Source organism: Numenius arquata, chromosome 12 (genome assembly GCF_964106895.1).
Source record: "Numenius arquata chromosome 12, bNumArq3.hap1.1, whole genome shotgun sequence".
In the NCBI taxonomy this organism is placed as follows: domain Eukaryota; kingdom Metazoa; phylum Chordata; class Aves; order Charadriiformes; family Scolopacidae; genus Numenius; species Numenius arquata.
In genome coordinates, this window is record NC_133587.1 from 11,055,210 (window position 1) to 11,068,565 (window position 13,356).

Consider the following 13,356-nt stretch of genomic DNA (forward strand, 5'->3'; position numbering starts at 1 on the left):
TCCTCGCTGGCTTCCGGCGGCGGGCGGAAGTGGTGGCGCGGCGCGGCGGGCTGCCATGGAGGAGTGAGGGGGCCGACCGACCTACTGACCGCCGCCCCGCAGCGCCATGGAGACGGTGCAGCTGCGGAACCCGCGCCGGTAAGCAGCGCGGGGGCGTGTGTGTGTGCATCCTCTGTGGGGACCTGGGGTGCTGCTGTCCGGTCCGCCTGTGCGTGTGCTGCGGCCTTCCTCTCTCCGGCGCGCCCCGGGCCTGAGCGGTGCCGGTGCGGGGCCTGAGGCGGCGGGAGCGGGGCAGCCGGCCGCGCTCAGCTCCTGCCCCGCCGCCTCTCCGGGGCCCGGCCGGCACACGCCGTCCCGAGCGGGCGGGCAGTGGCTGGTGGAGGGCTGGGGCTGCCGCCGTCGGTCGCTTCGTAGCGGGGCGAATCGGGCAGCGCCCCGCGGTGACAGCGCCCGAACTCAGGTGGTGGAAAAACGGCTTAAATTGAAATATCGGAGCCCGCGGAGGAGACGCGGGAGGCGCGTCCCGGTGGTGACAGAGCCCCCGGGAGCTCATTCTCTCCTCTTGTCTCTCTTTGGGTGAGTTCCGTGCAGGTTGGTGACCCTCACCCCCCCGGTACAGCCTGCCTTCCGGGCTCGGGCAGGGCGGCGGGGGGCCAGCCTGGCTTGGCCAGGGGTTTCGAGGCCACCTCCGAGCGAAGCTGTGAGCCACCGGTCTCTGAGCGGCGGGGCGGAGCAGGTCGGCGGGGGTTTGAATGGAGCGGTGGGCGGTCGGAGCGCTATCGGTTGTTTGCAGCTGGGGCCTTTGGGCTGCCCAAAGGAAGCCGCTGGCTCTGGCCTTCAGCGACACGGCCTTTTGTTTTGTTAATCAACATCCAGCAACCTATCTTCTACTTAAAAAAAACCTCCTCTGTATTTATTCTATAATTGCTTATGCCTGGAAGGTGATTCCGATGAGATGTGAATAATAACTCGGGTGAGATGGGGTTTGTGTTGCTATTATATCCGTGTTGGATGAACATAAAGTAAAAAGGTAGAGGGTGCCTTTGACAGCAGTGACTGCGCTGGGCAAACTGGACAGGGCGAAGTGATTGCACTCTTGGACTACAGCAGAACTGAGGGAGTTTGGTGCAGTTTAGTTGTCTGGTTATTGTGTTTGGGTATGTGAAAAGCTGCCTTTTTTTTTTTTTTTTAAAATAGCATTTAGGTCTTAACTTCAGCAAGAAGGATCTGCCTCTTGCATCGCCACTTTTTGGGCTCCCTGGAAATGACAGCTTGTGTGATCACTGATACATTTATTTTTTTTTTCCCCTTTTCTCCTCTTCACACACCTCCCCGTTTTCACAAGGACAAGTGACATTCTGTTGTTTAACACTTATCTTTGCAGGGAAGCTAGTGACTACTTTCAGTATTTCACCACTTCCTGAGTCTGCCTCTTTATAATGTTTCCTTTGCTTCAGGAAGCCATTGTACATACTCCACGCCTGAGCTGCTTCTCCTCTACGGCTTTTGTGCATAATAGCTGGGGATCAATGAGCGGTTTCTCACTCTGTTTCTGAGGGAAAAAAATACATATTTAGTATCAAAATTAGCATGCCCGTGGCTGGAGCCGGGATCTTTAACAGCAGGAGTAAGAGGTTTCAGTAGTACTTTGCAGTCGTAGGCGACCGCACACATTTCGTTTTAAGCGCTGCTCACTGTGAGACCAGTAAGTTCTGAAAACTCCAAGACTAACAAGTTTCTGGGTTTCAAAAACTTGCATGAGCTGGTTTGGGGAATTTGGAGGTTTTTTCTTTGGGTGGTTTTTGTGTTTTTGTTATTGTTTCAGATTTATTTTTATTTTTTAGTTTCTGTGAAAATGAAAGAGCATTTGTTTGTGGGCTGTTTGATACTGTTTGTTTGACAGTAAAATACTTTGTTTTCAGAACTTTTTTTTTCTCATGCAATCTTTACCTATTTCAGGAGGTTTCACTGCTCTCCAGTGTGGTAGCAGAGGACTGAAACAAATGTGGTTGATCTTGTTGCATTACGTACTGAATCTCCTTGAAAGTTGTACTGGGGGCGAGGGGGGCGAAGCGAAGGATCACAGTACATACCATGTAGCGATGCGTTAAAAAGGGGGTTGAGCCAAGCAGTATTAAGAACCTGAAAGAGTCAGGTTATCAGTTTTGGGGTTTTTTTTCTTCTTTATGGAATTATCCTATTATATGCCCAGGCCCTCAAAGTTAAGATCTCAACTTCTGGTGTTAAAAATGTATAGGCGATATCAGTATTGCCTCCTTCCTCCCTCTCAACAAATGCATTCCACATGTGCTCTAAGGCACCAGGGAAGATGATGTTCCCTTTTGCATGGCCTTAGTATTTATTCTTCCATTCAAGATACTGACCTTTAGCAGGTATGTCCAATAGCTGGGAGACTCTGGGGTGCTGTGTTGGGATTTGACCACCAGCCCAGAGATTCTGAGATGCGTTTCCACCAAGAGGAACTGTAGATTTGTGTGCCTGGTTAAATTCCGTTCTCTGTAATTCTCAGTCCTCTTTTGCTGTTGGATGCTAATAATATTTGGTCTCCTGATCAGGTGAAATAAACTTACTTCACAATCAATTTACTTTATGCTAAGCCTTGTGTACATTTAAGTGGTGCTTTTTATTCTTCTGTCTCAACAAAGCCCAAACTGCCATAAAATTAAATGTAATAATTTCTCTATTCTCACACATACAGGCAGCTGAAGAAGTTAGATGAAGACAGTTTAACCAAACAACCTGAAGAAGTATTTGATGTATTGGAGAAGCTTGGAGAAGGGTAAGTGTTCTGTTGCAATGTGCCCAATGTACGTTTCTCTAAGAACAAATCTATGTAATGGGGATGTGTTTTGATTTTTTTCACTTCTGTCATGATCCTGTTCCTGCAAAGGTACATACTGACATAGTGACAGTGTTTGGTTAGTAAGCGAATAAAGACTTTGTTTCCCAAGAGTAAGATACCTTAATCCAAACAGTAGCTTACGGCTCAGCAGCAGGGAGTCAACACACTTGAAAAATGCCAGCCTGGAGTCGATAGGGCTCTGTGGAAACTCAAGAGGTTTCGTAATTCATCCCTGGTACCTCTTGTGGAAGATCAGTGTGGTGGAAATGAACTTGTGTTGCATCGTGCCACTTGGTAGGGCAGAGCAGCATGGGAGTGCTCAGTGAGTGACATGTTTGCCTTCTTAAGCAGTTCATTTGAAAAAGCTGAGCTGTAAATTTGCCTGGCTGCTGCAAGTAAAGAAGCTGGAAATAAGACAGATAATATCTGACAAGAATTAGCAAACCTCTCTGACCAGAGCTGTAGTTCTTATTGATGCTCCGTTGGTACTGTTGCTGGAAAAAGGGAGAATTGCATTTGGATTTGTGTAAAAGGCCCTTCCAAAGCTCAGGGCAGTATAATGGTGGTTGGCTTATTTCTGATTGTCTCAGTGTACTGTGATTTATTTGTATTATTATAGTGTTTAGAAGCTAGTGGACTGATTATTTACATTAAAATATAAAACATTTTTAGTAGGGTAGTTAACTTTTACCTGATGTCTGCACTTGCAAAAAGCAAAACCATAATATTTGCATTTTTAAAATGTTACTGTATTCAGTGTTTGTTTAATATTTTGTTTCGTAGTTCCTATGGCAGCGTGTTCAAAGCCATTCATAAAGAAACGGGTCAAGTTGTTGCAATTAAACAAGTTCCTGTGGAATCTGACCTGCAAGAGATTATAAAGGAAATCTCCATAATGCAGCAATGTGACAGGTAAATGTATAGAGCAAACCCCATTATCGGTATGCAAAGAAAAGTATTATCTGTGATCTGGCATTTAATCAAATAAAAGCCACGATGTTGCCTTAAATGTTTTTTAAAAGGCTGGACTTGTACCATCAAGTTACCTCATATCAACTGAGTCATGTTAACTGAGCGTTTGGGTAGTGTTAACCCAGGCAAAGGTAAGACAATACAAATTTAGCTTCCACCGAGAGAGCGTTAAGCTGAGTGGAATAACCTTGCACTTGCTGCCAGCAACGAGCCAAGCGTGTGAGCAGTGACCGCGGTTCCCCCCATGTGCTGTCGCTTGTCGGACGGTGGTAACTTGATTGCGCTACAGCAGCAGCTCCCGTGCCCGAAGGGTGATGACTTCTAATCGAGTTTTGATATGGACATAGAAGACTGCTAGAAGAGGGATTTTTATTTGTTTTTAAGGGCTACGTGGCTGAAAGCCACTGCTGCATGACTGCTCTTGCATGTGCGTAATCTACGTGCTGTCATCTGCTTGGGTGTCAGAGTTGTCCTTCCCGGCCTTTTTCTGCCTGCGCGGGTTCTGGTGCGGTACAAGCTCTCTGCTGATCTGAGCATCCCCAGAATAACTCGCTGGCGGCTCTGCGGCTGGGGGTTGTCTCTCTGGGTTGCCTTTGCATGTTCCTTGTGGGAAAAGATTTTTTACTAACTTCGCTAATGAAGAGCTCGTGGGTGCAGAAGACGACCTCTCCAAGTGTGTCCTGGGCTGAAAGTTCAAAATACACTAATTTACCTGGTATTAGGCATCTAGCCTTAAAAAACACTACTTTGGACTTCAGGCATGGAAAACCATTTAAAATAAGTTACATTAGCAATATACAACTAAGATCCCAGTCACTTACTCTATTGCACTTCACTCTCACTACCTTTAAATGAAGCTGACTGGGTGGCAGACAACAAAATGTCACTTTAAAAGTATTTGTTTGTGAAAAAATCTTACTGCGTAACTTAGAAAGCATTATTATGTGTCTCCTTCTTAAAAGAAATTAAATATTAACATTGTAAGGCCTAAAATGAGAGCTTACAGCTATGAACAGCAGAGGGAGTTGATCACTGGAGCATCTCATTTTCTGTGCAAGTGTTAAGGCACACTGTGCAGCGTGACTGACTTGCTAGTTTTACAGTTTTCCGTTAGAAAATATTCAGCAGAGAATAGATTAAGCACACTATTGTTCCTTTGCTCCATTCCCATAAGATCAGGAACGGTCTTTCTATTAGTTTGCTGCTTTACCTTTCCAGAGGACAGATCCTTATTCTGCCCAATGTACTTTACGAGGTGGTTAGCTTTTTGGGCAGCCAGATGTGAGAGACAGTCTTAGGTTGTTCTGCATTCCTAAAATACATCCTCAAGTAAATTGTAGAAACAAGTAGGTGCATGTGGTAGTGGGGGAACGTTCCTTTTAATGAAGATTATAGCTATTTTCCAGCAAACTTTGGAGACCTTATTTAGTGTTTTGATTTGGTTGCAAACGCTGCGCAGCAGCTTTACCAGGGACTGCCATGGTCCATTTCTCATTCCCGTGTCCTGCCTTCTTGCTTGCCACAGCACTGACCTTGTAATGTGGTTCAGGGAGCTAAACCAGGTTGAAGGCTGGTCACTCCTTATTCCTGTAGGATTTATTTTCAGAGAGTTTAGCTCTGAACTGACTTACCAGCAGGTCAGATGAGCAGCGCTGTGGGGCAGGGGCTTGGCAGGACTGCAGTAGCCCTGGGCGAGTTCAGATTGTTTTGGAATAGTTTTGATCAGGATTCCAGCGCCGCTTCAACTCTGAGTTTCTAAAACATACGTAGGGACTCTGCAGTGTATTTTGGTTACTCAGTTATGTTGGTTACTGGTATTTAACCCTTTGCTTTCTTCTCCTTTTTTCACATTTCATAGTCCTCATGTGGTGAAATATTACGGCAGCTATTTTAAGAACACCGACCTGTGGATAGTCATGGAATACTGCGGCGCTGGATCCGTGTCTGATATTATTCGATTACGAAATAAAACTGTACGTCATTTCTCCTTTGAGTGCATGAATGGGAAGTATGGGTCTCCAGCTGCTGAAGGAAGTAGAGTAGTTTTGGGCATAATTCTCCCAGTGTTCAGTGCCTGACACAACCATTGGCCATGGCTTGAGATCCAGGTCCTTTGTTCCTCTGAAAATGGGAAAACTGATTACATTGCTCGAGTTTTGGTTATCTGGATAATGTAATCAGTGGAGCAGATTCTGGTTTGTTGGCTTTTCTGAAAACCCAGACTGATTCCGAGTAACAGCCTCCACTTTTCCTTACTTTGGTTATTGCAGGATAGGAATTAATAGTTGAGAAAGGGTTTTGGTGTGTAAAATATGGTACGTGTGTATATATGTGCTGGTTGTAATCTAATTCTACTACATAATGCTGTAAGTCACTAACTGATTTCCCATTAGTATGGCAACCTTTAGTGAAGGCAATTAAATGGTAATTAGTGAATCTCAGGAAAACATAAACTGAAACACAATAGTGTTACATCTCAGCAACTGAGAGGTTGGCAGTAACTTTCCTTTTCCTTAGCTCACAGAAGAGGAAATTGCTACAATAGTGCAATCAACGCTGAAAGGACTAGAGTACCTGCATTTTATGAGGAAGATACACAGGGACATCAAAGCTGGAAATATATTGCTAAATACAGAGGGACACGCTAAACTTGCAGATTTTGGAGTGGCAGGACAACTCACAGTAAGTAAACCCAAGGTGGTTGTGTACACTTCAGTTTATCTTTTTAACCTGTATGCGAGTGTGATGTGCCTGTGAAGACTTTGAGAAATTGTTCTAAACTGGTTGTTAGCACTTTACATCAACATAATGAGATACTGAAACAGCAACACATTAGAGCAGAGCTTCCTCTCTGGAAGCTGCTGTACCTGAGTAACGGGTTGCAATAACGCTTGCTGTTTTCTTCAGGATATTTGTAACTTCTGTAAGCGCATTTCAATTCCTCTTTGCAGCCTTCCATATCCCAGTCTTGCTGAGTCTAATAATGTGGAAGTGAAAGATAATTAGGGTGATAATTCATTAATGAATGTTTGTGGCTAATATAGTTACCATTGTCTGGATCTTTATCCTGCTCCTCTTCTCAGGACACCATGGCGAAGCGGAACACAGTTATAGGGACCCCGTTTTGGATGGCTCCAGAAGTGATTCAAGAAATTGGGTATAATTGTGTTGCAGACATCTGGTCCCTGGGAATCACTGCAATAGAAATGGCTGAAGGCAAACCACCGTATGCAGATATTCATCCCATGAGGGTAAGGACTGTGGCCTCTGGAAATGTATTGCTGTATGGAAAGGATTTGCTGTTACAGCTGGCTGAATAACATAGCAACATGCCATCTTGCTTTTAATTTGGAGTAAATGATTTGTTTTCTGTCAGTTCTTTGTACTGGGGACTAAATGAAAAACAGGTCTTTGAGGACAATCTGCACGGGCAGGGAAATCACGATCTTCTGTAAAGACATAGCTGAAGCTCCCTGTGTTGGGTGTGAAGAATCATAATTTCAGCTGTATTATCCAAAGCAATTTTTTATTTTAATGAAAGCACCAATTTTTAAGACTTAAAACTAGCGGATTCACACCTTTTGGGACATATAATGGCTCAAGCAGAAGTGTAAATACCTAGTAAGAGAAGTCTGATTTCTGGCTGCTTGATCCCTCTGAGCACCTTTGTGTATAATATTGGCACAAACTCTTCAGAAGCAGCAAACTTGAAATATCTGTCCTTCTTTAGTACCAGCATATGTTTGTGTGTATCTGTGTTGTATTGTTAGAAAGCTTTAAACTGAAATCTGGAATATTTTTCTTTTTTCAGGCAATCTTCATGATTCCTACCAATCCACCTCCAACGTTCCGGAAACCAGAACTCTGGTCAGACAATTTTACGGACTTTGTAAAGCAGTGTCTCGTTAAGAGCCCAGAGCAGCGAGCCACCGCCACGCAGCTGCTGCAGGTCTGCCTTTTCTTACAGGAATGTAAGCTCTAGGGAAGGCTTGTTGGGGAAGGCAGTGCTGCCTGTCTCTTGAGATGTTGGTTTCATTTCTTGCCGCTCCTGCTCACTACAGATTTTGCTTTTTAATAGGTCATTTTAAGAAATCAACTTCAGCTTTTCAGTTCTTCTGTAAGAACCAGTCTAACTTCAACTTCCTGTCTTTGTCTTCTCTGGGTTGGTTTTGTTTGTTTGTTTGTTTGGCTTTTAAATTTTTTTTACTTTCAAATTCTCACCAGCACTGCCAAGAAACTGTCTCCTAAAACACTAAAAAGGGGAGGCTAAATGAAAGTGATTTGCTTTGGTCTAGGCGTGGTGGTGATCTGTGTAATTAGTTCTTGACAGCTAAGCTGCGAAGGAGCGAAATTACTTAGAGTTGTGGGAGGGGAATGAGCCCAAGGTCTCACAGCACTGGTGCCTCTGGAGCATGTTTGGACGGTGGGAGGTCTCCCTCCTGGGTCAAACAGAAATACTGGGCTTTTATTTTAGTAACATATGGAGTTAAACCTTAATTTTCATTGGAAGTAGGCCATAGTTAACAGTATTTTACTGTTATATCTTGGTTCGGATGTGGTGCTTATTTGTTTTTAAAATACTTCTCAGCATCCATTTGTGAAAAGTGCCAAAGGAGTGTCAATCCTGCGAGACTTGATTAATGAAGCAATGGATATCAAGCTGAAACGTCAAGAGGCACAACAGCGTGAGCTAGATCAAGATGATGAAGAAAATTCAGTGAGTATTTAATAGCAACAGTGTACTAAGTCCAAACTCTTGCTCCTTTCATAAGGCTTAGCTGCTTTGGGTTTTGGTTTTGCAATATTTTGTCCAATTGCCTATGGATTTGACCTAGTTCTTGAGTTTTCTGCTTTATGACTGCTTAATCTGAGGTTTGGCCTCTGCTCAATGTTTATATTTGAGTGGGATAGCCAGTGTGGATGGCTTGCTGCTTAGCTTAGAGTGTAGTTAGAGACTTGTGATTGAAAAAGCCTGCAAAGTAGCGTATGCAAAACACTTGATACGTTTTTTCCCAGTTGGATTATATTATTTATGCAGTAATGAGAATTTTTCTCTTAGACTGTTCTCCTTGTATAAAATAATAATATCATGTGTGATGCACTATGATATAAGTATGTTATGTTGTTTTACTGTTGTTGTGCTTTAGAACCCCCCTTATAGAAACTTTCTGCTACACAAGAGCAACCGACAGAAGCCTGAGGTGAGGGCATGGCAAGTGTTCAGGGGATTGCTGTGAATTTAAGTTCGGGCTCCTTGTTTCAGTGGTTCCAGCATGTGAATATGGAAAGCATGTTGAAAGCTGTTTTTTGAGCCTGCCTGCTTCAAGTTGAATAAATGAAACGGGCAACAAAAGGCATTGAATGCCAGAGACCTTCTCAGAGGCTAGACTTGAATAGCATGGTCGATGGTATCTATGCTGAAGACATTGTTTGTCTGGTTTTCCAGTTTAGGAGTGCCTACTTGTTCCATGTGAAAGTAACTTTATCAATCATGTCGCCATGATGTTGACTCTACGAGTGTTGTCCGTGCCCTCTCCCCTTCATTTCTGACCTATCTGGAGTCAGGCTGCTGAGAGATGGTGTCTATATAGTGGAGCTGAGTGGTTTCTGTCGGTGTGTGTGTTTCCCTGAATCTTCTCTGCTGTCTGCCTGCCAGCAGGAGAGTGTTCCCAAGCACTTCCCAAGTGCTGTGGAAATTTCTGCTCTAGTCCTTTATTAAATGATGCATAGCTAACAAATTTATTACTTCCTCTCACCCACTCATCTCCACATAAAATTACTTTTCCTCCATTAACATCACATGTATTTTTCTCCTCTTGCTATTGGTTTTGAGGTTGGGAAGTAAATTACATTGACACCCGTGGCAGAACAGATAAAATGTATGAAACACCAGGATGTGGAGAGGTGTGCTTCTTTCTTTCAATGACATTGAGATGGAGAATTGCTGTTTGATGTGCAAGACCTGTGTGTTCCCTCTAGCACTAACACAGATCAATAAGCCCATGGTCACATATAAAGAACTGTGAATTTCGTCCTTATAACAAAACATGAGCATCTCATCCAAGGTGAGGTGCTTAGAACTCTCTGTAAACCTGGGGTGGGACTCCTGTTGCTGTAGTTCAATACCTGGTCCACATTTCCAAAAAATGAAATAGATTGTGGGAATTTTGACCTTGTTCTTCATGAGATCGTAGTCACAATATATACTTGGTGAAGCACACACCACCTAATGAAGCTACTACCTCTGGCCAGGAAGTGTTCCTACCAGAATTTGTTTCAGGAGCCTGTGTTTTCCTGCAGAGTCAGTCTCTTAAGCCTCTACAACAATAATTCAAACTTCTATAATATTAGTACCTGTTAAGAAGTAATTTTCATCTGAAAACAATGACTAGACTTTGGTAATTTAATTCCTTTTAAAGATTTGCAAATTCCGTTCTTTTTTTCTTCAGTGCTTCTGAAGTTTACAGCAAGTAAAACTACCTAAATATTCAAAACAAACTCCTAAAAAATAGAGTGATCATTTTTTCTTCAGTGTGCCACACGTGCTTCAGACTTAGACCTGTGGTGCTGAGGGACATGGTTTAGTGATGGTTTTTATCAGAGTTAGGTTGATGGTTGGACTAGATGATCTTAAAGGTCCCTTCCAACCTAGACGATTCTATGATTCTGTAATAACTAATGACTCCTCAGTGAACTGCACCATGTGAGATAGGGGGGTTAGGTCAACTGATAAAACTAGCAACATAAATAGAAACAATAATAATTGAATGACTTTTGTAATGTACTCTTACAGACAGGTCACCAGATATGAGATACAATTTGCATTGAGAAGCTTTTGGTGATTATTTATTTGTTCTCTTATTTATCAAGCTGACAGAAAAGTCTGAAGACTTTTCATTACCTGCTTGGAGATGACAGGGAGAGAATTAAGTGCATAAAATGTCAATGGCTTCTGTGTGTATTTGTAAAAAATCTCTGAATTAGTAAGACTTGCCAGTGTCCTTGAATACAGACACTCTTCATGGGACCTCACCACCATCAGTAAAAATGTATTTATGGCATCTTTGTATAGGAAGAAGATGAAACCGATTCAGGTACCATGGTGAGGGCGAGTGGAGATGAAACTGGTACCATAAGAGCTGTCAACACAATGAGTGATGGAGCCAACACGATGATAGAACATGACGACACCTTGGAATCCCAGCTGGGTACAATGGTGATAAACACAGAAGAGGAAGAGGAGGAGGGCACCATGAAAAGTAAGAAAACATCTTTAACTTCTAGAAAATAACTTAGGACCTACTGTGGGCGATAGTATGTATTCTCAACCTGCTTTGATATTTTTGGTAGCTTATTGTGATGTCTTTTGGTTGGAGGGAGCTAAAAATCTTAGGTCAGTGCTTTCTGGCAGCCGCAAAAAGAGACCCTTCCTAGGTCCAAGTTTCAAGCTGTTCTTTTTAGTCTTGCACTTGGTATAGCTGTGCACAGTTTCCACAAGTTTCTGTGCTGATCAAATATGATGATTCTAGATAGTATGGGGTTTTTTTTGTTGATTCTTTTTTGTCTGTTTTGCCTTTTTCACAGAACGTTGGGGAGGGAGACTCTAGCAAAGGGTTAGTAAAACATACCTGCTGCTTTAGAAGGTGATCTGGCTGTAAACTGGTGTCTGAAAACAGCAAGTCTGTTTCAGAACTGATGCGTCAAATCAAGGGCTACATCTATGAAATGAGAAATACCCTGTATGCTTCCAGCACAGCAAGGCACCGTAGGAGGAGCTAGCATCTCTCCAGGCTTGGAGAGAATTCACTAAGGAAATTCACTAAGGAATTCACTAATTCACTAAGGAAAACTAAATAAACTGCATGTTGTTGTTCTGAGACATTCAAGTTGAAATCTGTTCTACCCTCAAATAGAAAAGCTTGCTGAAACTACAAGCCTTGTCATGGGATGTAAGATTTAAAATGATGTGGCTTTGATCCCTGGTAGTCTGTGGAAGAGCTCACAGCTTGTCCTGGAAAGGGTTAAAAATGCTTTTTTGGTTGAAGAGATGGCAGGGAGAGCCTTCCTGGAAAAGTATGACTAGAAGAAAAAGAATCTTTTCTCAATGATGGATTCATTCCCCCTGATTTGGGTAGTCTGACAGTATTGAGGCAGAGGCAGTCGGAGATGACTCAGCCTGGCCAGCGCGGATGTTTGCTCAAGGACTGAGGAAAGTGCTGAGTGAGGGCTCAGCAGTGGTAAAATATGGCCATCCTAGGCAAGGCTTGTTCTTTTGGCTCTGTCTCTCCTTCCAAAGACTTCCTTGGCCATCTGATTTTGAACCTTTTGCTATTGTGGGAGAGGAAAAAATTCTCCACAGGAATTTCCATGTTGAAAGCTTCTTCCATGTGAGGGCCCTCTAGAGCTTGTGGAAAGATGCTGGTTTTGAGAGTGAAATTTCAGAAGAACCTGTTCAAAGCGTTTTGCAAACTTTGGCAAATGCTGATTCAGCACATAAAAACCCAGAGGTGTCAGCCTGTGTAGCAGCTTGTGGCGTCAGTGATGATGGAGCAATGCCGTGGAGTTTTGTGGAACAAAGTAGCTCTAACAAGGAGACGGAGGGATGCTTAGAGTAGCTTAAGAGGTCAGCCAAAGAGTGGGACATGTTAATGGCCTTAAATAAATCAGGTGAAGTTGCTATTTCTCTACAAATAGACAACACTGTTAATTTCTCATCATCAGTGTGTCTGTTCCATTTCATGCTTCACCATAACAGAGGTTTTGCTGTCTGTGGTGCTGCTGCTCCCGCTCCCAAAGGTGTGTATGTAAAGTACCTCTTCAGTTTATCTTCCTGTGTTTAACATGTCCTTATCTTCCCACCATCTTTTTAAGATTGCAACTTGAAAGCCTCTATTTCTCTAGTGTACAGAGGTTTGAGGAGATGCCTTTGATGGTATCTCTTTTGCAAGGACATGCTCTCATTTGGAGTAGAATTGGTTATGAGGCTGTTGCAGTGTCTTTAACACAGTGTAGTATGTAACCTCGAGAGGGAGCTCCAGAACAAGCTCTCAGAGCTCTAGATCTATGACTAGAAAGTTGAGTTTTTGCTTTTAACCTCGCCTAGACTTCAGACTCCTTAAACCCGCTGTTCTGCTGCTGTGTGACCGCACTCCAAGCTGACGTGCGGCCAAAGTGTGTGAGCAGCTCTGCCTTCCAGAGGAAGCGTTGGAGCCCCTGGGTGCTGGTTGGCACCACAGCCGTGTCCCTCTCGGTGGTTTTCGCCCAGCAGTGTCCAGTGAAACCCAGCTGTTCTTAGCGCTCCCTCTGCTGCAGGTTGAATAACTTGAACCTTGATTCCAAGAAACCTGATGTTAATGAAAATGGTTCTACCAGACAAGAACTTAACTTTTCCTTCACTCCTTGCAGTTTCCATATTTATATTCTCTTAACGGTCAGTTAAATTAATTTAATAGTGAAGCTCATCAGCCTGCTGCAGAACTCTCTGGAGCAAGTTCTTTTTTGTAATCTTAAACATAAACGTA

At 43.3% G+C, this 13,356-nt stretch overlaps 1 protein-coding gene across 1 annotated transcript in view; it reads left to right on the forward strand.

The window, feature by feature from the left end:
* Positions 1 to 18: 18 nt before the first annotated feature.
* STK4 (serine/threonine kinase 4) overlaps positions 19 to 13,356 on the forward strand; it is a 47,831-nt gene continuing 34,493 nt past the window's right edge. Inside the window, exons 1-9 of the mRNA XM_074156824.1 lie at positions 19 to 138; positions 2,720 to 2,800; positions 3,647 to 3,775; positions 5,694 to 5,808; positions 6,353 to 6,517; positions 6,919 to 7,086; positions 7,647 to 7,784; positions 8,424 to 8,552; positions 10,908 to 11,094. Coding sequence (XP_074012925.1) covers positions 107 to 138; positions 2,720 to 2,800; positions 3,647 to 3,775; positions 5,694 to 5,808; positions 6,353 to 6,517; positions 6,919 to 7,086; positions 7,647 to 7,784; positions 8,424 to 8,552; positions 10,908 to 11,094 — 1,144 coding nt within the window. The 5' untranslated portion in view covers positions 19 to 106. The remainder of the gene's footprint in view (positions 139 to 2,719; positions 2,801 to 3,646; positions 3,776 to 5,693; positions 5,809 to 6,352; positions 6,518 to 6,918; positions 7,087 to 7,646; positions 7,785 to 8,423; positions 8,553 to 10,907; positions 11,095 to 13,356) is intronic.